Source organism: Gymnodraco acuticeps, unplaced genomic scaffold, assembly GCF_902827175.1.
Source record: "Gymnodraco acuticeps unplaced genomic scaffold, fGymAcu1.1, whole genome shotgun sequence".
NCBI classification, from domain to species: domain Eukaryota; kingdom Metazoa; phylum Chordata; class Actinopteri; order Perciformes; family Bathydraconidae; genus Gymnodraco; species Gymnodraco acuticeps.
This window is the reverse complement of record NW_022990701.1, coordinates 1,053,074-1,078,263: the sequence shown is the minus strand read 5'-3', so window position 1 is coordinate 1,078,263 and position 25,190 is coordinate 1,053,074. Positions and strand designations below refer to the sequence as shown.

The 25,190-nt window shown below is 42.6% G+C and overlaps 1 protein-coding gene across 4 annotated transcripts in view; it reads left to right on the top strand.

The window, feature by feature from the left end:
* znf827 (zinc finger protein 827) overlaps window positions 1–25,190 on the top strand; it is a 64,570-nt gene that overhangs the window by 33,815 nt on the left and 5,565 nt on the right. For 3 of the 4 annotated variants that reach the window (XM_034231320.1, XM_034231319.1, XM_034231322.1), the window contains exons 6-13: window positions 8,370–8,609; window positions 11,347–11,401; window positions 11,520–11,620; window positions 16,843–16,980; window positions 18,145–18,316; window positions 19,514–19,680; window positions 22,492–22,701; window positions 23,012–23,189. In XM_034231320.1, coding sequence (XP_034087211.1) covers window positions 8,370–8,609; window positions 11,347–11,401; window positions 11,520–11,620; window positions 16,843–16,980; window positions 18,145–18,316; window positions 19,514–19,680; window positions 22,492–22,701; window positions 23,012–23,189 — 1,261 coding nt within the window. The remainder of the gene's footprint in view (window positions 1–8,369; window positions 8,610–11,346; window positions 11,402–11,519; window positions 11,621–16,842; window positions 16,981–18,144; window positions 18,317–19,513; window positions 19,681–22,491; window positions 22,702–23,011; window positions 23,190–25,190) is intronic. The other variant, XM_034231321.1, reaches the window with a different exon arrangement.

The window sequence follows — 25,190 nt, the reverse complement described above, 5'->3', positions numbered from 1 at the left end:
ACAGTAGATCTATTTGCTTACATTTGAAACGTATCATGTCTCAACCTGCATTGACCACTCATCCAATGCTGCATGATTTAGCCTTTACAGCTTCAGGTCTGAACTCTGCAAGAATGTTGGTAACAAGTCAAAACAGGGCAGGGATTCAAACCTAGTCATGTATTTTGCAGCACTTTGTGTGCGCTGCTGCTCTTGTGTTGTTGTTTCAACCATTGTTCTTCGATTACAACACACACTGTGTCGCTGCTAAATAAAGTATAGAGCCACTGCTTATTTTTAGCCTACTTCCAAAATCACTACTGAATGCCAGGTCAAGTTCGAGTGTATTATGGACAGGTGTTAGTCCGCTGTGGGCTGCTGGAGTGCATCTCTCAGGCAGTCAAGATGACACACGCTGAAGTATGCAACAACAGAGCTGGCTTCCCTAGGGATATACACATATTTGTCCTTATTTGAATAATAAACTGTATGCAATTTTCTAAATTAAGCAATATTTTTTACATTTCAGTTCAACTAATACCATGACCTACCTCTCCTTTAGAAAAAAAAACACTTTGCTTTCAACATTGTAATGATTAGCATAACAATGTGACAAGCTTGTGCAAATAGGCATCCATACCGTGAAAAAAAAAAAAGCAAGTGGTGGCGCAGTGGGGTGTTACTCTCCGCGGCTCTTCATCCTGTGCCGGTGTGTGTGCTTGACGGACACCTCACACACCGGTTGCCATTGTTCTCTCCGAGTTGACCGGTGTTCGGAGTGACTCATGCTGGCTGGGAGCTCTGTGGTACTTCACGTGTGCTGCTCCACTGCCTGCCCCCAGGTCACGTTTCCCCGTGTGTGTGTGCATTTGCTTTTGTGTGTGCGTTTGAGGGACATTCACATGATTACTGCTTTAAAACAACAGGGGGAACAGACTAATTTAAGAACTGGCCTTTGTTTTGAATCAGAGAGAAGCTGGGAGGATATGGGCAGTGTGTAATTCCTCCACTGTACTGCATCCACCTATGTTCTTTGTTTCATCACCCTCTTCCTCTCATCACTTCTGCCATTTCCAATCCCTGCACTGATGCTATCCTGCCACTTTATTTGGTTCCCAAGCAGCATGGCCAGCGTTTATCCCCACCCTTCACTTACACCAGCTTCTGCAAGGTTGACCTAGGTTAGGGAAAGATGCTGCAGCGTTCATCCGTCCGCTGGCTCCCTCTGCCCCCTCACACAGTCCTCGGAGCGCAGTGCCGTCCATTGCCATGGCAACAGCGGGGGCGGTAGATGGAGAGGGCTGTCTAGAGTGACAGCCTTGACAAGAGTCTGGACCCTCAAATGACCCTGAGGGGGAAGGGAAGGAGAAAAAGATGGCAGGGAGGGAAGGAGACGGCCGCGGAAAGGTCAATGCCGTTACGGTCACGTGTGATTACGGTCATGAGGTTCAAGGGCGTCTCCACAGTAACCTCCCTCTGTCCCCTGTTAAAGGTCAGCGGCAGAGCACAATAACCCAGTGAGGATACTTGAATAGGGAAATCACATTGGGGAGTTAGGACTAAGCATTTTCTTTGTTCCGAACATGGCTTTCTGTCTGTTAAAAAGCGCTCATTTCCTCATCCTTGCTTGTCGTAGAGCAAATGGACAAAGCCTAATTAGATTTCTGCTGCTCGTCCTTCCTCAACCGCGGCATTGGGCAGTCCGAGCAAGTGGGGCTGTCATCATTACTGCCCATTTTGCTGTAACATGAGTTGCATCATCCCTTTAACTAGGTCACTTCTTCTTCTCTTGTCTCTCCTTCCTTTTTTTTTCTTCTTCCTTATCAAACATTGTTCGGTCGCGTTGAGTCGCCTTGCAAGCGCTACCTCCCCCACATCTGTTTAAAGGCTGCTGGTGTCTGGGGGCTAATTACGCCGGGCTAAATAGTCCCTGGCGCCAGAGGCTAACGTGTCCAAGCAGATGGGCATTGGTGTTGCAGGGCAAGGGGAACATGGCGTCACAGGAAGGGAGGGGGAAGGGGGGGTACAGGGCCCTAGGTGGTGCCCTGGCAGACTGGCATCGTGTGGGTAACAGCCGTGCCACCCACTCACCATGCAGCCACCCTCACTATAGGTGTGAAATCACACTTTGTACTTGCTTAACTCATTCCTCATTCCTAAGGAACAGGCCTTCCATCTCTGAGGACATTTTAAAGGCCCTCTCCCCTCAGCACTGCTCGTTACATTCCTAATAAAAGTTGCATCAAGCCATTTTGACCGCTAAGGAGCAGAACGCCTTAAAAGAAAAACTGACAGCCACACATTTTTAGGTTATGACGTTTTTTTATAGAAAGAAACAACCTTCTTAGACATCCAGCAGGAACAAATGAACATATACTGTGCATCAGAGCTTTATCTGGTTTATATTGAAATGTAGATGTAATATTAACAGGTGTTGATTCCCAGTTTAGTCCACAGTGATGGTTGAAGCTAATGGTTTTATAAGAAAACTGTAATGTTTTCATGTTGTCTCTGCGTCAGAGCAATTAGCTGAATGCTGTAAAAAGCTGGAAAGTGGGGGTTGATTTGCAGAAGCATTGGCAGCTCGTGCAGCAGTGTCCAAAGCTGATTGATTGAGTGATAATTAACACTGTTTGTAATCAAAGCATGCCAACTCCACCTGGCCTCCCCTCTAAAGATTTCCATATTGCCTCTACTGTAGGAGCCACAACTGACTGACATACCACATGTTGTCAGCCTGCAGTGTGGATATCCTCACTGTCAGCTGGATAATCTGACAGATACTCGACTCTCCATCGAGAGTTTTGTGGGGGATTTGTTCTGCTCTTGCCATACCACTGTTTCATTTAGCCAAAACATTCCCTGATTTAATTCTGCAATTAATCTTTATTTTGGTCTCAACATGCAAAAGATATACCATCTACCATCCATGTTGTAACAGGCCTGCCTTATGTATGCAGACTTTTTGCACCCTGGTTTGTTGTGCATGGTTTCCTCAAGGTAACCACAGTGGATTATGTCTCTGCTCTTTGATGCAGCACTTGTTTCAGATAAAAACACACATTTTACATGTCCTGCTGCCTTCAGGTAGCTGCAGGGATTTAGTCAATCAAAGTGGAAGGCTTTCCTAAAGTCTAAAAGCAGTTTAGGATGACGGATGCAGAACGTGCAGGACGTGTCTTCTATTTTTAGAATGCGTGTATTTACATTAGTCAGCTTTATTATGCAATGTGAACCACATCATTCTAATACAAAAGATGATAGTTGAATTAATTATCAACTCAATGATGGTGCACTGAAAAGAAAACATCCTTTTTACAGCTATTCAATTAAAAATACAAACAGCCAATTTTCACCATGTCGGAGCACTGCTCATACTGTCAAGCAACTGTTATGTGACAAGAGAATGATTTAATCTCCAATTAAATAAAAATGACAGAAATAGTTTTATTTATATCAACGGTCTTAGTTTCCTTTGCTTTCAGGAGAAAACGCCACCAAGCAATTTAAGGAATGCACCAAAAACTAAAAAGAGGGGGCACTGATAATAGTATTTGTTATATATTAAATCCAAACATGATATTAAATATCTAGGCCTTCTTTTTGTAACAGTTTTAATGTGATTGTGTTTATTTATCTCAACCCTCACATAAAAGGATTCACCGTTTACTCAATATGGCTTATCACAGCAGACAGTGTAAGCAGTTCACCATTCTAAACCACAACACTGGGATTACTGTGTACAGTATTACTTTATGTTAAGCTGTGCTCTGACGGTGTCCTCATCATGCCCCCTCAGTGTGGCCGCTCGCTGACCTCTCCTACTCCCACCCTCCCTACCTTCACATGTTTTTCCCTGTCTCACCCGCTCTTTATCACTGCCTATATTTCTATTTACAGAAGCGCCCAGTTAAGTCCTTTAGCCCCTCGCTGTATGCGTTTGTTCCTGGGTAGGTGGTTTTATATGTGGAAGTGATTGAATTACAGACGGTCTTCTTTTGTCTTGACCCTAATGAAGCTCTCCTAGCCTTGGATCTGCTCTGCTTGTGTCACATTTCTTTTTGTTTAAAGACGACTTTTATAAGGGCCATATCGGGTTCCTTATGGGCTGTTTATCAAGCGCGCGGCTCTAGAGTCAGATGTATGCTGCTCTAGAGTCAGATGTATCTGCAGTTTTCAACAATTGGAGGGCTGAGACTACTGAGAGCTAGCTGGTTGAGGATCAATTGTAGCAGCAGCTGTCTGTGAAGTCTGCAGGCAAGGCTGCTGTGGCTCCCACATGACATGCAGTCTCCACACTGCAGCCTTTGAAGCGCATGAACTCTTGAACCCTGTCTGAGCAGGTCGGCTCGAGAGCAGGAGAATAGAGATTGAGAGAGAGAGAGAGAGGGATGGGGGCAGGGATGGAGAGATGTGGAATAACAGAGCAGCGAGAAGGGTATAGTAGGATAACGCGAAGGGGGGGAGAGGTGGAGAGCTTGTCATTTAGGCTCTAGCCGTTCCTCATCCTTCTGTCCTCCCCCATCTCTTCTTCCCCATCCCACTTTCTTCCTTCCTCTCTTACCCTCGGGTCTTCTTATTTTGGCACAGTATGACTTTTTTGCTTTACTTCGTCTGGCTGTCTGTCCAAGTTTTTGTTACTGTGCCATCGATGCATCAAAGTGGTGCAGTAAATTGACTCGCATGCATTAAGTCTCTAATGGTGTGTGACTTTTTTGTTTAAGTGTAGTTACAAATCTGTCCTGGGTCTACCTCCCTACCGTATATTCTCAGCGAAAGAGGTTGTCACGTCCACACAGATTCAAGTAGACATCTGAGGTCAAAGTTGGATCACTAAAAACAGAACATCGCATAAACCCCAGTCACTTTCATTCTGACTCAAATCTTGAGTAGTGCTGCATCAGAGGGAACAAGGGATGTATAGTGCATTTAGAGTAACTTGGCATTCACACACATTGTTTAATTTGCAATATGGTGGCCACTACAAACCAAATGGAGCTGAAAGTAGCTTTGTTAGCAGCCTTTTACTTAAAGAGTTGCATTTGGACACGTTTTAACCACCTAATTTAGACAGACTTGCAATTTAACAGATTGTCATTAGTTTCTAAAACATATGGAGTGCTGCATGAAGAGGAACCATGGGCATTTGTTTAAGCATAGACATAAATCTTAAGCACTGACCGTAAAACCCAAATAAAACGAGTTCATCGCTTATTTACCACACAAACAGCCAGAAGAACAGAGATGTTTTTATGTGTACTTGTGAAGCCTGCTCGTCAAGTTGCATTTTGTGGCAAGACTCATATCTGTGACGAACTGTGAACAGGAAAATGATTATGATTTGCAATAAAATATTACTTACAGTTTGCCTGGTTTCTCAAATTGTTATCACACCACGTGATGTGATATGTCACGATATAAATCAAATTAGTCGTGTTCATTATCCGTGATGGTACTATCACACAAATGTATTAAACACACACATAAAATAAAAGCCCTCGGTTTAACCACACTTAAATAGTTCTTAAAATATATTTAGTAATGGTATTTTTACTGATATATTTTAAGTAATATTCAGAGGAATTGGAGCAACACTGAATACACACACACACACACATTCCTCAAGACCTGTTTCTGTAGCCTAATGGCAGCTGGTGTATCACAAAAAAGGCTTCAGCACCAGAGGGGATGACACATGCACTCATAGACACAAAGGGCACAAACACACAAATAGTCACACTCTCACTTACAGACACACACATACATACACACACACACACACACACATACACACACACACACACACACACACACACACACACGCTGTATTCGGACAAACGGAGGGCTGTTTTTATGGCTTCAGAACATTAGGTCCTGACCCCGACCAAAAAGCCATAGCTATTATCAGTGTGGGAGTAAGGCCACGTTTTCATTGTGTGACAGGTACACTTCTGATCTGCTCTGTTTTGATGTGATTCTTTCAGCGTGTTTACGACCAAATCTTTTTCTCGCTGTGTCACGTGACCTCTCGGTGATGGCTCTTGGGGTTGTACGCATGTTTGTCCCCACGCTGAGAGCTCAAGTACGTTTTGGTACTCGGGATGAATTTTTGTGTGACACTGTGGGTGTTTTTGCAGCGCTGCAGTCCACTCAGGTGATCCAATGATAGGAAGCAAGCGTGTCCCTTTATTGACCCTTACAGAGCTGTGCCCCCCCTCCCCCCCCACAACACTATCACCCCCCCCCCCCCTCTCTCTCTCTCCTCCTCTGCCCCTCCATCAGCCTCTCCTAGGTTACTCTTGGCCAACTCTGGCCACCTGATTAAAGGATTAGTGAGGCTGATGGTTGTCAGTGCCCCCCCCTCATGCTGGCTACACCTGGACACCTCAGGGAGGCGGCAAGGGGGAGTTCACACTTTAACTCACCCGCATAAACCCAGAAGCATACATACTGATTGTTGCATGTTCAGACGTGGACACTGGACACACACTATACTGCAGGTCCGCTCTTAGTTTCTCACACAGAAGAGTGGAGAATGTGAGAGGAGGGCCGGCAGGGCTAGCGCAGGGTTACTTTCTCGTATCTCTCTCCCTCCCTACTCTTTATCCCGCTCCTCTAACCTCCTCCGTGCCCCTCCCACTTCTCCCGATGCCCTGCCAAATTCATATATCCCATAATCGTGCTGAGTATCAGCCCCGCTGCTTTGTCTTGCTCCTGCTTGTCGCCGCACTGAGACACTGCCTCCTCCCATCCCTACAGCCAGAGATCAGATACCGTGGATGTTCACATGCTAACAGATGTAGCAACCTCCCTACCAAGTATTTATTTATTCCAAATCACACTGCTGCACTACGTGTACTACTTACTATAGCCTAAAGTAGGACCGCATTTAAGTATATTAAGCCACCGAGGACTTTAGAGAAGCAATTTCTGACAATGTAATAGCTCTCCATTTAAGAAAATAAAGCCTGCATCAGTTTCCTTTTTATAGTTTCTAATATTTCTATAATGGTGGCCTATAGTGTTTTGTGTAATATGCGTAGAGGGAAGAGTGCCAGGGTTTGATTCTGCAGATCGACTCGGGACATTCCTCACAGATGCCATCCCTACTATTTATAGCGTGCTCTCTTGGCATCACCTCTTGAACTTGTTTGAAAAGTGAGTCAACGGCTTGTTTTTGTTCCATCAGGCCATTGTTCATGTGCTGAAAAACGACTAGCAGGAGAGACTCTGTCATCCAACACCTGGAGTTATCATCAGCACAGAATAATAAGCTATGCTTTAACATTTCAAGTGTTCCAGTGTCTTCCTTGTTTGCTTCAGTGAACCCACATGAGCGGCAGAAGCCCTCCCCAAGCGACAGTCTGACCTCGCGGTGCCCTCATGCCCTAATAATTAAACAGCGAGATGCTAACTGGCTCAGCTCAGCTTAAGAGGCAATGTTTTGGCTTCACTGTTCAAGCTCTAATTCCAACACCTTTAAACATGTATGCTGGATGTGTAATTTACCTGTACATATGTGCGAAAGTCATATTTTGTGGAGATTAGTTCATAGTGATCTGGGGCTCAACCCCTCGTCTGAAATAAAAAAAATGGCAAGACAACATTACTACCTTTTCTGAAATATATATTATTAGGCTTATTGAGCATCCTAACATGTCTGATGTATGTACACTGAGGACAAGTCTATTGTGTAGATCTGCTCATAGCAATTCAATCAAATAAAAACACTTAATCTTTTTCAATCTTATCTCAGCTTTACTTAAATTATTTGACCTTTTTGAGGGTTATGCGTTTGTTCTGAATTTTCTTTTATAACAAGTCTCTAAAGATTGAGCGGGTCTTACAGGATACGTCTTACTGAGTTTAGAGACTTTTGATGCAGATGTGTGATTTGTGAATGTTGGCTGTATGAACAAAATGAACTTGACTTCTGACAAAACACATTAAATGATGTCTTTATTTGATATCCAGCTACAGTGTAATCACCTGTGTGACTATTCTTCTTCATGGTTTTAGTGGAAGACGTGTAGTATGCATAAAGTCCGCTCCAATACAAGAGAGGCATAAAAATACAGTCCAGACTAACTGTATTAGTAGCATTAGTAGACAATCATTAGTTGTAGAAGACGTGCTCAATCTATTTACTTAAGTAAAAGTCCTTTTACCTTAATTAAATGAACGTGATTGCAATCAAAAAGAAGAGAAAACAATCGCATGCATAGGTTTTCTTTTCTGGTTAGTCAGTTTGTAATGCTTGAATGGAAACAATAACCTCTTTTACTGTGAAAAAAACGAAATCTTCGTACTTAGATAATCTCTTAACTGTTTAATCTTTGCAGACGTTTAACCAGAATGTCCTCTCTTTCTTGTTCAATCTTTTGCTGCAGAGAACAGCAAAGACCAGTACCAGAGGGTGAAAGTAAAGGCAGAGCCCATGGAGGTGGACCCGCCCCCTGCAGACCGCAGCCCCCCGGCCTCACACCGGCTGGCCTTCAGCACTTTAGGGGCGAGTGAGAAGACGGAGCCATTGAGTAACCTCCCGGAGACGCTGGCCCGCCCCCAGAAAGACCTCTTCTCCCAGGACATATCGGTCAAAATGGCCTCTGAACTTCTGTTCAAACTGTCAGGTATGTTCCTTCCAGACATGTGCGAATCCAGGCACACAGTGTTCTCCGAGCACACACACATGCACACAGCAACATGTTTTCTTTTCCCCTTGCAGCGCGGCAGTGTAAACCTTGGACAGTTTCTGATACTGGACCATAAAACCCACATGTTTCCATTTCCATCCTCCGGTGGCTCTGTTGTAAAGTCGAGGTTATATACGACATGTAATGACATCCTGCTTTTTACCTGTGCGGCCATGAAAGTGACATTGAAGCGGCAGACAGCTGTTTGTATTGCTAGATTAAGACAGAGCTTTGAGGTGGAACCATTGTCTCCCCCCAGGGAAAAGCTGCAGATGTGGGGGGGGGGGGGGGGGTGGTCAGGCTTGTAGTCCTGGGCTGTGACCCCCAGCTCTATAAGGCGAAGCAATCAGAAGCTGGATAGAGGAAGGGGCTTGTGTAAAATCGTTTCCCTCCTCTTGCTCTCACACATATTCACAAATTCACACATTGGCAGTCTTTCTTTCCCACACAGTCTTGCATGCACACCTTTACAGGCTCACACACGGCCCCATGGGGAGTGGTGTCTGCACAAATGCCCCCTCCTCCCTCCCTCTCCTCCTCTCTCCCATTCTCTTTTTCTCTCTCTCTCTCTCTCTCCCTTGACTCGTTTTCAGACATGCCGGCTCAAGCACACTTGGCTGCGCACGCTCTCCCCCTGCACTTCCCCTCCTCTCCCTCCTCCCTCCCTTTACATTTCTCCCGTGCGGCATCTCCATGGCAACGTGGAAAGAGACTTCTGTCCTTGGCGAGCGGTGTGACGGAGTGGGGTGTTTACAGGGGGGGGGGGGGGGGGTGCAGAGGGTAGAGAGGGCAGCAGGGGTACAGAGTATGCCACCCAGGGAGGCCAGGGCATTGCTAGCCTGGCAACAGAGAGGCCCCCCCACCACCTTTAGAGCCGGGTCTGAATGTGAGGGGGACGGGAACAGAGTGGGCCACTGTCACACAATGAGCAATCAATATGAATTACCCAGAGCAGGAGGACCTCAGAGACACATCAGTAGCAAGGTCGCTCTGAACACTGAGATGGTTGCAGCTTTGAAATTCCCTTCAGTGCATCGCCTTGAAACTCACTCCCATTTTCATACACAATGTATAGGGCTTTTTACGACTGAATGCTGAAAAAACCGATACTAGCATTAGCAGATTATAACTGTAGCAATTCTCACTTTACATATCACTCATAAACCTCTTTAAATTCTCTTTATTTAATGCTCAATAACTCTTAACAGCTAGGAAATGGCTACTTTGTAGTTTGTAATATAAGCTTCTACTGTGTTGTATCTACAGTAGAGTGATTCTCTCTGGAGGACGTTGATAGCTTCCGTTTTATTTGTTCAGTTGTGTATTATTTACTGTAGAGGTGTAACAGAAACTGTACCTGCCTTGCACTTGAACAGAATCAACTTCATGTGTGATTAAAGAGTTGGGATCTTAGGTATGAAGACTGTAAAGTTTGTGGAAGGTCTTTTTGAAAAAACAGTCATTGACACTTTTTTCTCTTTATGTTATTGTTTTTGTAGCGATGTTTAATTCAGTATTTCCTGCACTCTTTCATAGGTGGCTAACCGCCTCACCTGAAACAAAAATGGCCGGGGTGAAAATGTTACTTCCTGGTGAATATAGTACTAGCATTATTAAGTGTCTTTAGGTGTCATAATGCGCAGGTGATTGGTTGATCGATCACATTGTTTCAACTTTTCTTTAATTATTCTTAGCAACACGTTGTTCTATCAGAAAAAAATACATATTTTACGATGGGATGTAGAGAAGAACTGAACAGCTAGTTACACTCAAGTGTTGAAGTGTGAAAGAGAAAAAGCTCTTAAAAAAGGTTTTCACTGATGAATAGCTTTCAACAGCCGTTTCTGAAGACTGAATATTATTGTCAAAGGAGTCCTCGTCTATTATGTGGATCTATACATTGCAATTCAAAGTAAAAACCTTTGAGTTCATCTGTATTAAACTTATCTCATCTATACTTTTCCTTGAAATTATGTTGGCAGCAATGATTCAACTCTTGGCAGTTTTTGACGCCACAGTCAGAAACGTTGAGAAGTGTTTGTAATGTTTTGTTTCCCCATTTACATACAAGAGTGTTACCGTACACAAACACACACACGGGCCATCTGGTTTCTCTCATCTGACCATCTATGCATGTTTTAGTTTTTAAAGAATCTTTTCATATTGGTGTTGTTGGGCTAACTTTCGGCCCACAGGTCGGCGGGCCCACCAGAGAGACTCCCACTTCTCCAGATGGCCAGTGCCCCCCCGCTGCCATGGGCAACCTGCGCTCTACCAGCAGAGTTAAACTTGAAAGAATCAGGATCATATAGTGTTAGTTTCTCTTCTATAGTGGCCAATGTGCAGGGAGGCTTTGGGACATTTTGTAACCATTTCTAAGAGACAAAATAAATTATAGTGGCATATAAATCGAGTGTGCCGAGTTGAATTAAAACAATGTTTTATCTGCTTCTGTGTTCTTAAATGTTCTTGATGTGTTCTTGTACTTTATTAAATACAACCCACATTATTTGTCCCACAAACTGGATTAAGAGAATCGTTACTACCCAGTTATGCATTGGAAGTACATTTTAACCCCTGTGTCTCTGCAGATCGTCCATGGGGATGTTATTGTACAGATTATAAAAACATTTTAAATATGTTAACGGCATTGTGTTTTATTTTCTTATTTCAGAAAAAGTCAGCAAAGCCAACAACCACAAAGACAACAACATGGTGGGAATACACAGGTGAGTCAATAATACCCGGTGCTTTTGCTTCATAATGCATTTTCTCAAAATCATTTGAATACAATAGGTGTTAAATTTAGTAGCTGAGTAACTTTTAATATTATGTATTGTGTTTCAGTCCGTTTCTGGATGAGTGCTTCAGACAATCACCCTTTAACTCTCGCTCGAAGAGCTCTTCCCCCGCAGAAGCAAGCTCCTCTACCAGGGCACTATTCCACGGTAAGACGCATGGGAAACACACACACACACATTAATGCATACACACAGGAACATACTGTAGTAGTATTAGTAGTAGTGGTAGAGGAACGGACATTTCTAGCAGTTTCTTGCAGGGTCATAGAACACGGATGGTCAATATATTTTACATCTATACTTCTTAAACATCCAAATCAATGAAAGGACTGTGAGGGAAACACATGCAGGCAGCATTATGCCTTTGGTAAAATGATATCAAAGAACTTCAATTTCTATTCTAGCACGAATTATATGAATCCTATCACTTTTATAAACCATGATTCTTTTATTTTCATACCAAGTCCTTGTTACTCTTTTTAAATATGTAAACCGGGTTCCGGTGGGACCATTCAATTAGTCGGCAAACAATCGTGATGATCAGATTATTCACGTTTTTGTCATTTTTCAAGCAGTGGACATTAAGGCCCAAATCACCCCCTCGACCCTACCCCTCGGTGACGGAGTGAACTCCGTTTGTAGCCACACTCGCAGCTGAATGAAGTTCCCTCCATTAAGGGTTAAGGGTATAAATACAGCGGCAAGCTTTGGGACGGCCTCCCCTCTCTCCGGCAGAAACAGGAAATGCCGTAACTGTATGCAACAACGGTTTCAAATCAGCATCTCTTAGACAAAAAATGTAAATTAATAATTCAAATAAAACTCCAAACATCTTTAATTGTGTTTTTTGTAAAGCTCTTTTAGTTGTAAACCTGATGTTTATAAGCTTCTTAGTTTTTGCAACAGTCTGTAAATATACACAACTTTATAATACAATGCACACATTTACCTTTTTCTAGACTAAACACAGGTATGATACTAAGTTAAAAACATATGAGGTTATCATGAGGTTGTTAACATCGCAGTTTATCAGTGGATGTTTGCTGGAACTACTTGTAAACAGCGTGTTTCCTGACGGACACACACAGCGTGACTCCGGTCAGGTAGAGACCGGTCTCAAGTCAGCACCGATGCAGACTCGCTGTTTGAGAGCTTGGTAGCCCACTCCCCCTCCACACCGCTCCACACTCGTTGGTTTGGAACAGCACTTAATATGGCGGACCCTCCGCGCGAACGCGCAAAACGGAGGGGGAGGGGGAGGGGTAGGGTGTAGGGTGTAGGGTGTAGGGGGTAGTGTGTAGGGGGCGGTTTGGGATTGGACCTTAGAGTCTTTAGGTTCTGGATGTTGGTTGGACAAATCAAGCACATTTAAGACATTATCCTGGATTCTTTAGTATGAAATATTTTTTTAACATTTCAAAGACTATCAAGATCATCAATTGATCAAGAAAATAATAAAAGGATTGATCCATTTTAAATTAAATGTTAGTTGCAGCTGCAGTTGCCATATGTCCATTTGTTGTTTTACACATAGACTATCTCCTCCGAAGAAATAATAATAAGACAGAACAAATGTATCTTCAGCTGGCCCAAACAGACGTTAACTGCCAACACTCATTACGGCTGCATCCTTCATAGTCCAGTATCTTCAAAGACAAGCATCAAAGTCTTCCAGTTATTCTCACTGTAGCTTGAAGAAATAACTGATTATGCAGAGATGCTCATTATACAGTTTCATACATGCATGCATATACAGTTAACACTCACACACACACTCTTTCCCAGAAGCTTTGTAGCCTTACTCAACCACCAATGAAGACATCTCTAAATCTGAGTGTACAGCCACGAGGACACATCTCAATTAACCACCTCACACTTTACATGATCCCACCCCCCTCTCCCGTTTCATATTTAGAGCTCCATCCTCTTCTCTGCCCTCTCACACATTTCCCCAGCCCAGAGGCCTCTGCCCGGGGCATCCCCCCCTCTCCCTCTCCTCCCCTCTTCCCTGGCATCCCAGAACTTCCCTCCATGTTCCTTTGGCAGTGAGAGATCCAGAGGTTAATTAGCTTGTGCCAGCTTTGCCTGTCCCTCTGCCAGTTAATGAAAATCTGATTGGCTTCTGGGTGTCAAGAGTGTCCTGAAAGTTAATTCGCCCAGCCCACCTCCCCTTTCCCTTGTGTGTTTAAGCTTCAGACTCTGCTGCTCACTCTTCTACTGTAGTACTATTGTACTCTTCTCTCTGCGTCATGTGTCTCTCTCTATGCCTGTACATTTTCTTTTAGCGTTTTCTTTTTTTCCCCTTTTTTTTTTAATCTTCTCTTTCTCCAAAAGTATTTCTAGTTGCAGTTGTAAGAAGGCAGACTTTTATTACCCAGATGTTCTGTTCAGTGGTTGGTAAACCTAGTAACCATTCCTGTTCGTTGTCCCTTACAAACCAGCATAAATATAGTCAAAGGTTTAGCTAAGTTTATTAAAGGACATGATATTGATTATTATTATTAGTACACAATAATAATTACATTACATTACATGTTACTTGTTAGACGCTTTTATCCAAAGCGACTTACATACTCAATACTGTGGGCAATCCCCACAGGAGCAATTTGGGGTGAAGTGTCTTGCCCAGGGACACAATGACATGCTTACTGCAGTGGGGTTTGAACCTGTGACCTCCTGATCCGAATACCAACTCACAACCCAACTCACAACCCACTGCACCACACTCCTCCACACTCCTCCCTGGTTAATGGTTTGATGAATTGGAAGTTACAATAGGTTGCTGTGTTGTAAATTATATTTTGTATTTGAAAAAACAAGCAAATAATAACATAGTTAGAGTCTTTGACAATTTCAAATAAGGGAAAAAAGTCTGTGTGTTTTTTTAGTATATATCATATGATATAAATGTATGTAGAAGTAAAATTGTGCATATTTTCATTTTTTACGCACGAACAAGTGAGTAATTTTGCTTTAATCTGAGGTTTAGCACAATCCTTAAATGTATTCTTTATATCCCTCTGTCTCGCTCCAGCTGTAATGGCACTAATAAAGCCATTAACCACCTTCAGGCTCACGCCACACCCTCACTGGTTTAATCATCAGTGTGTTTGCGGGGTCGTGGTCTTTGCCGCCCGGCTTCTCCTCACCTCGTGCGACCAGGCCGTCCCCGAGTCTCTCTCTGAGTCAGGACAAGTTGATGCTTTATGTGCTAAGCTTCAGCTACACGCACTATAAGAAGATATCTCGACAGGGTTGAGGAATATAAAACCCAAATAATAATATAATAAAATTAGGAAGAAAATGCCTATAAGTAGCACACATGCATTTTGCCTTTATTGTGTGTCCCTCTTTACCATTGAACTGCCTTTGTACATACCAAATAGTTTGCATATGAATACTAACTACTCTCGGGAAAATAAGTACTATTTAATTTGCGTCACAAAAATAAAAGCAACAAACAAAGGCACACAACTCAAATGCAGTAGATGCATGTACAGTAGACGGGCAAAGTGAGGATTAAATATGTGACTCAAGTAAAGAAAAAACTCTCCTGGGTTTGTGAATCAGTCAAATGTCACACCACTGTTTGGCATGGTGTGACATAATACCTGAACATTCCAGAAAGTATTCTTTGCTTTTGTGGTACCACCTCATCAATGTGTTTTGTATAAAAAGAAAAATGTAATGTTGAAAAGTGAGTTTAAGACGCTGTTTTATTATAAACAGTGTTTAATGTGGCATAAAGATTCCTTTTCTCTTTTGTATCATCCTTTGAAATGATTTCCATCTGCAAAGAATCAAAACTTTTAGTGAGAAGGAACGTTTTTCCACCCTTTATGAACGCTGAAAGTAAAACACATTTTTTAAACTATTTTTCGGATTCATTGAATGTCAATGTCAGTCCGTGTATCATGCTCTCTGAACAATTCATATACTAGACAAAAGTAAGAACCCCATTTAAATTTGCAAACAGTTGTATAGCCTTCTTTAAAAAGTACATGTCTTTATCCTCTTGCATTACCCTCAGTCCTATAGTGAGGTTAAATTCAAACAGAAACTTAAATTCTTCAGATTCAAAGCAGCTGAAAATAGTTTCTCTCACTCTTTGTCTTTGATTACGGAGTGTAGGGGGGGGGGGGTGACGTACAGTGAGGAGCGCTACAGTGAAGTGTGTGTGCTGCAGGCTGTAGAGCAGAGGACTGGTGCTGGCTGTTGACATTAAGAATGCATTTGCACTTCATCCCACCCGCAGGCTACACAAGGAGCATCTGTCAAATGGTAGCAGACAGGTTGAAGTCTTGTGGGTTAGCAAATTAACACACAGTGTCTCAGTAGTTCTGTTTCACTGAGAGGGAAGGCAATGAGACTTTCCCTGATAGATTACACCATTTTAATGTGTAGATTTGGGCTATTCAATAATTGAACTAGATGTGTCCGTCTGATTCTCTTCATTTATTCTCTTTTTTCATCAATATAATCATTTAAATCTTCTATTGTTGTCTTTTCTGTTTGTCCTGTTGCCATTCCCCCTTTACCCGTCTGTGTATGGGTTACATCCAGAGGCAGAGAAAGCCCAACAACCTCCATAAGAGGATGAACCAGGATCCTATATGAGGAGGTTATAGCTGTGTAAAAAGCATTGTATTATGTGTTTGTGATTAGCTAGCTGCCAGGTGCTTGTAACTTCATAATTAGTTGACAGACATGAAAGAGCTTATAATCAGATATCCTTTATTTAGTCCCACAGTTGGGAGCTTTACAGCGTGACAACAGCAAAGGCACAGTTCAGATGAAAGGCAAAAACAGAATTAGTAGGCTTACATATTTAAAAACAAGATAGTATATAACATAACATATAAGAAGCTAGTGAACTATCAGCCAGTATTTTTTTCTATTACTCTCCGTAAGAAAGCCAAGCACATTTACCAGTATTCCTAAATACAAATATTGAATGGACTAAACAAGACGGTATCCTATTGTATCGTTTTAGCTGTTTTACTGGTGTTAAATCTCATTAAAAATGGATGTAAATGGGGAATCCTAGTGGTTGTTATACCTACTGTACCATACATTTAACTGTTGCTACAACTTTCTCCGGTTTGTTTCGGACCATTGCTGCATCCGCCCGTCTCCCACCGTCTTACTATTCAACTAAAGGCAAAATGAAATTGGGTAAAATTAAGATTTACCCCACTAATTCCAACAATACCACCATGATCTGTGGCACACGGTAGTTGGTAGTTTCAGCATCAGTACATAATAAAACGTAAGTTACAGTAGCACGAGCTAACAGCATTTGGTCTTCCTGCAAAGGCTTTTGTGTCGGCAGTGAATGATGAGTTTGGATTTGTGCGTTTGTGTCCCAGACTCAGAGAAGGACGACGGGGAGCTGGGAAACGGGATCGCCCAGTGGAGACTAAACGAGCAGCTCTTCCCCTGTCCTGTCTGTGGCAAAGTGTTCGGTAGACAGCAGACTCTCTCCAGACATCTGTCTTTACACACAGGTAAATAAAAACACACATAAGTTGTTTAAGCGTTGTTGTTTTTAATGTATAGCTGTTTGCTGTGCGTGTGTTTGTTTGTGCTTCCCACAATGAGTAAATAAGGTTGACTAGACTAGATTACCCTTCCTTTAAAGAGATTACTACCATGATTAGTCTCACTGGGAAATCTACCCGTCTAATTACCCAGCTAGAGGGGTGCCTCACAAAGTATCTCCACACACACACACACACACAGAAACACACACCAGTAATTCTGATGCAGTCCTGATTGGTTCCCTCATTCACTTTCTCTCTCACACACGGGAGACTTCCCCAGGATGAAGCTATACGCTCCCTTGTGTCCTGATTACACTGTGTTTTTTAAACTTGGCCCTTCTTTGCTCCCAATTGATCCATTCCATCCCATCACGGTCTTCTCCAATCCCTCCCCGGTACTTATTAGGAAAATAAATTAATGAATATCCTTTTATTTAAAGCACATTAACGCTGGATTAGAATTTAATGCAACCTAGTTGGGATTTCAGACTAAATCACCGGGAGCACAAATGGAGACTCGTGTACAAAATGCCCCCACACAATTGGACATGCTCTCACATTTTGCGTGCACACACACACGCGCACACACACACATGCCATCTGAGAGTGTTGGCTGTGAACAGCTTGGCCACACCACAGAGAGCAGAAGCAGGGGCATATGTCAGTGTGATGGTCTTTTTGGTTTCCCCCGGCGACATAAAGGTTGCCTGGCTCCATGTCCTTGGGGCAAATGGTGTGTGTGTTTGAGGGGGGGGTTATAGGGAGGGGGGTTAGAGGTTGTGATGATTTGTTTTTGCTAAATATTATAATTTGATCCATCTAAATGTAATTGTATAGGGCTTGGAAATAAGGTAAAATGGTGTCACCATATCGTGGCATCTACAGGAATGTCCAGATGCTTCCCTGAAAAGTAGATTTTGTCAGAGAACACATGGTGTGTTTTTTTCCCTCTTTCCCAGGATCAGAGTTACAGTTGGGGTCAGGCAAAGGTGAGGCAGGGCTAGGCATTAAGCAATTAGGTTTAAGCTTGTTTTAAAGTCTCACAGGCTGAGCGTAACTTAATCAAAATATAATCTGAGGTAATGTTTTCTGTAACCCGGGGTCTTACGTCTCTGTTTATTTTTGCAGAAGAGAGGAAGTACAAGTGTCACCTTTGTCCTTATGCAGCCAAGTGCAGGGCTAACCTCAATCAGCACCTGACCATCCACTCTGTGAAGCTGGTCAACACGGACGCCGAGCAGATCGTCAGCGCTGTGACCGCCGAGTCCGCCGAGCGCAAGAACTGCCTGTACTACTACAGGTAGTGAGAACACAGCAGACGCACTCTCTGCGATGTCTCGAGCCAGTAGCAGAGGATACAATGTTGGCTTTTAATACAATTCTATCTGCTGCTTGATGCCCGAGTATATCTTGATATCTCTTGATTGAATTACTCTGTTTTCAGTGTTCTCTCCCCTTTTGTGAGTCATTTATCTGGAAATTATCAAAATTGAGTTTTATTAGAAAATAAATTCCAGACTCATTCATTTTGTATATAGAGTATGAAGCTAGAGCTGGAAGACACATAGTCCAAAGGTCAAATAAAAATATCGCCTGAAGTTTCCAAATTTACATTTCAAAATCTTAGTTATGAGCTGAAATATCTCTTCTTCAGGTGACTTCCTGGAGTTGCATGGCATTCTTAAAGAATCCTAAGTGAGCTTTAGATGTATTTATATTGAATTAAATGTATTGTATCCGAAAGGGATGATGCAATTTAAAATAGTTTCAATACAGAGCCTGAAGCTTATATGCTCAACACAATGGTTCATTGCTTTTGCTCGTTTTCAGCTCTTGTCCCTGGGCACATGTTCTGTGTAATTATATTATTATTGTAGATACAGTTTTTAGTATCATAAAACTACAAATATGGCAATACAGTAAAATCCACTGATACAGATACATTAATGCCAATGGAGCTTTTGTTAATTTACAAAACAATTAGCTTAAAATGGATACAGCTTTTTGGTTTGGTCCAAGCCATTTTGTTTTAAAAGATTGATTATCTGAAGTTAGTTTACATTTAGTTAACTGTGTTTTACAGAGTTGACAAACATGTATGGCGTAAAACACATTTAGAGCTATGATGTGGTATCTTACTGTTGCCATTAACAATGGTCTTAGTTATTCTGGTTATGTCTTTTTTTGGAAAATATATATATTTTTTAAGAAACTCTGGCTAAAGTGTTGACTGTAATCTTTTCCTCAAACTCCCTGTAAGAAAGCAAATAAGTGTATTTCCCCAAATGTACAATACTTTTGCTTTTAATACTTGAGTGACTAATGATCTGAAAGAATTAGCATCATGTCTGCAGTTAATCTTTATTCAATTAATTAAAATGAATGTTTCCTGGCTGTACCACTTACCAATTTATGCATTCATAATATAACACTAAAGCTGACTGTCCCTCCCGTTTTTCTCGCCATCTCCCTTCCTCTTCCTCTGTTCTCTGTCCAGCTGCCATGTGTGTGATTTCCAGACTGAGCTGAACGCCCAGTTTGTCAGCCACATGTCGCTCCATGTGGACAAGGAGCAGTGGATGTTCTCGCTGTGCTGCAGCGTCTGCGAGTACGTCTGCATGGAGGAGAATGACATGAAGAACCACATTAGTACGGGACATGCAGGTACACAATCAGGGTGCATGACAGAGTAATTCAATTAGTTATTTTGTCTATAAAATATGGGAAAATAGTGAAAAACTCCCATCCCTGTGAAATCTTTTTTCTCCCAACCAACAGCGAAAAACTCAATAATATGCAGAAGAAGTGTATACACTAAATTGATAATCAAAAATAATATAATTTAAAGGTTTTTGAAGATTGGCTAAGGATATGGACTAAATGTGGCAGTTTGAGCGTGATGTTCTCGTGTCTGCTGTTCGTGTACTGGATAGTAGCAAAGTACATGATTCAACCCCGAGAAAAATGCCTTTATGGAGTTATTTTCAAAATGACTCTCACATGTTAGAGTGGGTGGTAGCTTACACATTGTGGCTCTTGTTCACAGCTCAGAATAGAAATACAGTGCAGTACTTGGACAGTGACACATTTTCTATTGTTTTGGCTCCACACTCAAACACATGGGGTTTAAATGTAACCAAAAACGGACGTTAAAGAGCGGACTCTCAGCTTTAAGGGAGAAGTGTAGCCCTTTTAAACATAGTCCCTGCAATTACTGACAACAATAATGTTACTATACCTACAATATGTGTCTGTAAAACAACCTCAATCTGCAGATTATATTTACAATTAGTTGGTGGTCTCTAAAGTAAAAAAGAATGAACAATGTACACATCGAAATTGCCTGTCTGGACTGACCCATAATCAATCAAATACTGGTATTTAGACAAACCAAACAAAACCAACATTTCAGAAGCTGGTACCTGTAAAAAATGTTGTGCAGTTTGCTTAAAATAATGAATTAAATGGTATATTGATTGGAAAAATATTGGCAGATAAATCGATTTACTAATAAACTCAGGATTTCAGCACTATTTCCATTTCAGATACAAGAACAAGTAATGTTTCATTACAGAACCAACATTTATAACTTCTGAAATATAATAAATAATAGCTTCTCCTCTGCATTAATACCTTCTGCACTTGTATGTCATTTATATCGTATATTAGTAAAGGCACTTGTGCATTTCGTTGGGCTTGTACCTGTAGTCTGCACAGTGGAATCTAATCCCTATCTTCCTGGCATTTTCCTGTGTACAAAACCAGTCATTTTCAAGTCAAAACATCCTCATGTGACAGCAATTAACGCTTCGTAAACACAGTTCTGTGTCAGTTCAGAGGACTCGGGGAAATACGAGCAGGAGAACTGAGTTTCTCAAACCAGCCTCTTCAGGTCGACCTTCTGTGGACTTTTAAAGCTGCTGGGTTGAACCCCTGGTGGTCGATATGAGTGTTTTTGTTTAAAACAGCTTTGTCCAGTTTATTGCTGACGTTTTGCTCTTCCACTGTTCCTCCGTGTGAGTATGTGTGGTGCTTGTGTATTTGTGTGGGTGGGTGGGATTGTCCGGCATAGACAGCTGAGGGGTCTTTCAGAGGCCACGGTGGCCTTGTTTATCTGAGAAGGTTGGCCCTTATCGTGCCTGAGGGGAAAAAATCAATAGGCCTCGGTTCCTTTGGAGACGAGCTGGGTTTACGATGCCACTGTGGCCATCTTTGAAGTCTCTCAGCCTGGCTTGGCATTTATCTCAGTCTTACACAAGATGGACACCACCACCAAACACACACATGTACAGGGGTGTGGCTTATATTCACACTTTCTACCTTCTACATGTGGACTTTTTCATGGTCCAGCACTGTTTTGTTAAGGTGTGTTTTCTTCAGAGAGTAAGGTAGACGGAGCAGCACTCAGAGTGAATGCTGACAGACTGTAAAAGGTTAGTTATCTGGTCAACTGTGTAGGGAAGACCAGGCAGGAGATGGATGAGCTCAGCAGGAGTCACAGTTCAAGCTGTGAGGACTGGACTCGACTTGGGGAAAAGGTTGGTCGGGTGCCCTTCTCCACGGGGGGGAAGGAGCTGAATTATGTGACGGTTTTACTTAATATCTTCTTTTGGCAGACCGGCAGACTTGGCCTTTTTATTTCTGTTCTTATGTCTTAAATGATGCCAGACGATCATGGACGAAGTTATTCTGTAAGAGGAATATTTTTCAATAAAGGTGTATTTCAAGGTCAAGGCCCAAGCACCTTCTTTGTTTGCTCATATTCTGTGGCATTAACCTTTTGAATATTGTAAGAGAAGGCAAGTGTATGTTAAATACTGCAGCAGAGCAGATACAAGCTCCCTCCAGCTGGTTCAATACCGTATTCAAGATGCTACTGTGAATGACCCTGGTTTATTTAGATTTGATTGAAGGCAATTAACCATATCTCCCGTTAAGTATAAAACGGTGTGTGTGTGCACAGCATGCAGGCATACTTGTGTGTTTGCCTGCGTTAAAAAGATAGGTCAGCCATTTCAGGCTCCTTGCAGCCTTTTCTCCCTCCTTTCACTCCCTCCTGAGTGAATGCCCTTTGTTGAGCAGTGCCCTGAGATGCTCCCGCCATCTTAGCTCCTTCGGCCATGACCCACGCTCCTCACCCCTCCCTCCCTCGCTCCTTCTCGCCCCCCTCCCCTTCTAATTCCATCTCTCGGCCGAGTGAATTACAGACTTGGAGAAGGAGATCAATAAAAGCCCACTGCATCTTGATTTGATGGGCAGCAGGGCCTCCGTCAGAGCACAGGGCAATTGAGGCTGCCTGCTTCTCTTCTGTTTGTGTGTTCGTGCGGTTCAGATTTTTCAAGATAAAGGATACCCTGACATTTCTGCAGGGTTTCAGTTTATATATTTTCCTATTCGATGGAGGGGCTATATTTCTATTTCCGATCATATTAATAAAAATGTCTCACTTTCTGCTATCTGTCCTCTTGTGTCCAGGTCTGAACTCGAGGAGTCCCCTCAGCGAGACCAAGAGCACCTCCTCGTCCCTCTCGGCCCTCAGCGACTCACTGAACAGCTCCGAGGGCGGAGACCTCACCCACGTTAACGAAGAGCTCAGGGGTCTGCTCGCCCTGCCCTCCTCTGCCGGCAGCCAGTCCAGCTCTGGGAGCCACTCGGGGTCCGGAACTGAGGACAAGTCTGAAAAAGGCAAGGAGTTGTGGGTTCATGTACACTTCATAATTGTAGTGCATCTGAAAAGTTATCTTCAACAACATACATTATATTCAATGCTGACTAGGCAAAACTACCATTTAAAGAAAATGCAAGGTATTATGTAAGTCAGAAACTCTTTGATTAAGAGTGATGAAAAAACCCATCAGTATCATAGAATTCTAATTCAAAATAATTCTATAGGACCTGTCTTCTCTCCTGTTTCTGAAGTAGGTAATACTTTACGTGATTTCCCTCTGAAGAGCCAACTCAGACTCACCCCCTCTCCTCTTTTCCTTCTCCACAGGCTTCGAGTGTGTCTTCTGCAATTTTGTGTGCAAGACGCGTAGCATGTACGAACGGCACCTGCAGATCCACCTCATCACGCGAATGTTCGAGTGCGACGTCTGCCACAAGTTCCTCAAGACGCCCGAGCAGCTGCTGGAGCACAAGAAGTGCCACACCGTCCCCTCCGGAGGGCTCAAGTAAGGAAAGCAAGTACAGACAGAGGTTCCTAACTCCACCCACCCCCCCCCCCCTCGCTCACCCTGTCAATTCATTACTTACATAAACACACGGTCATAGTTAGGCTGTGCAAGTTACTGCATATTTGAAAGTTGCTTAATTAGGCTAAAACTCAACCATCAGACACAAGGGTTTTATTCATTGCGTCCACCATTTAACATTAACTTTCCTAAAATGATGTCACATGTGGTAAAGGCGTACACAATCAGAGTTTTTTCAAATAGGAGCTTGTCACCGTCATACAGCTGAAGACAGGAACACGATATGAGGTCTATTTAGAGGTCATTCCAGCCATGTGTCCTTAATCAGCCAACCTCACTTCTATGTTCGTTATCTGCGGCCAGAAGAGGAAACGATACAAGCTGTAGTTTTGCTCGACAGCCTCTCTTGGCAGGTCTAAGTTATTAGACAGTGGTCCCTGTGTCTGAGTGGCTGCTCTGAACAGAAGGGAGAGTGGAAAGGATGGAAATGGGCTTCCCCTCAGGGTCTGTTGTTCCACTGCCCACAGCTAGCAGCCTTGCCAAAGAAAAATATCTGAAGCATTGCATTCCAGAAACCCCCCTCCCCCGAATACAGACACTTGTATAAAATCTGTTGGCACACCTCGAGAGAACAAAACATTTAGAACAAGCACAAACGTCAGATCTGTAGCATTGATCAGTCTAGGTCTGTACAAAGGTAACCCTCTCTAAAGTTCAAATTGGCCAATCAGATTTCCTTTAGCAGGATACACATAACTGTATTAGGATCAATTATAATATAAATCCAAGTGTATGCTGGTTTTTTTTAGGTAAGATGCACTTCCAATTGTAGAATCCCTAATAATGAATTATAAATCTCTTGAAATCAGCAAAAATACAGAAAGGAAAAACGGTTGAATTATTTTTAATAGGTTGTGATGACAGCACTGATATAAACATTGTCGTTAAGAGTATTAAAATATGTCATAGTATAACATTTTATCAAGAAGAAAACAAAAAATAATAATAGAATGAGATGCTATAAAACGATGTCCGGAAAAATGGCATATTATATAATGTTATAAAATATTTTGTAGGTCTTAAAAAAGTCCTTTCGTGCAAAACGAAAATCATAGTTTATTTATAAAGAGTTATAAAATGTATGACAGAAAATAGTCCTTGTAGATTCAGTGGGTGTTTCTCAATGTCGAGGAAGGCTGCTCCAGAGCCACTATTTCAAGGATACTACGTCATCGAGTGCCGCCGCCGCAGGACTGTTCCAATGTCCAGGATACTTGGAATTCTACCGAGGCTGGCGTACTTCGTTACGGGAAATTTCGAGGCATTGTGGGGATTTTAAGACTTAAAAATCCCCACAATGCTTTGCGCACGGACCAATTTCCAAATCTTTGGCGGGAATCGCGCTCCATTTAAGACGGGGCCTCGCATATGACGCACACCTGTTAGTCTGTTCCACAATTCTTCGTTTTCCGAGGCTAGGAGGTGTTCTTGCCTCGCTTCTGAAGCAACTGACTCGGAGGTACATGTGCTACCAAGCAAGCGTCCTCGACATTGAGAAACACCCAGTTTTTTGCAGGAAGTCAGTGAAACCTGAAATATCAAGAGAGTGTTTCACTGAAAAAGGGGAAGATATGTTTGCAGCTGTTTTAAAGACAACCTAGGCCCATGGCCCACTGTTAACCTTTGAGGGGTAACGTTCTGGCCCCCCTGGACTACACGTGGTCATAAACACACATCAATCCACTCATATAAACCAAAACGAATGCATGCCTTTTGTGCAAGGAATAACCCTAATGAAATGCTTTAAAAACATAATGTGCAAACCTATTTCAGCCCACAGTTTGCTTCCCAACCCCCTACGTATAGCCATCTAATTTTATCATATCTGTGATAAGGCAGCCTTGCTTTCCTAACACTGATTGGCTGTTTTGTCGCTCTAGTCTCCCCACATGCCCCCCCCCCATCTCCATACTCCAGTCC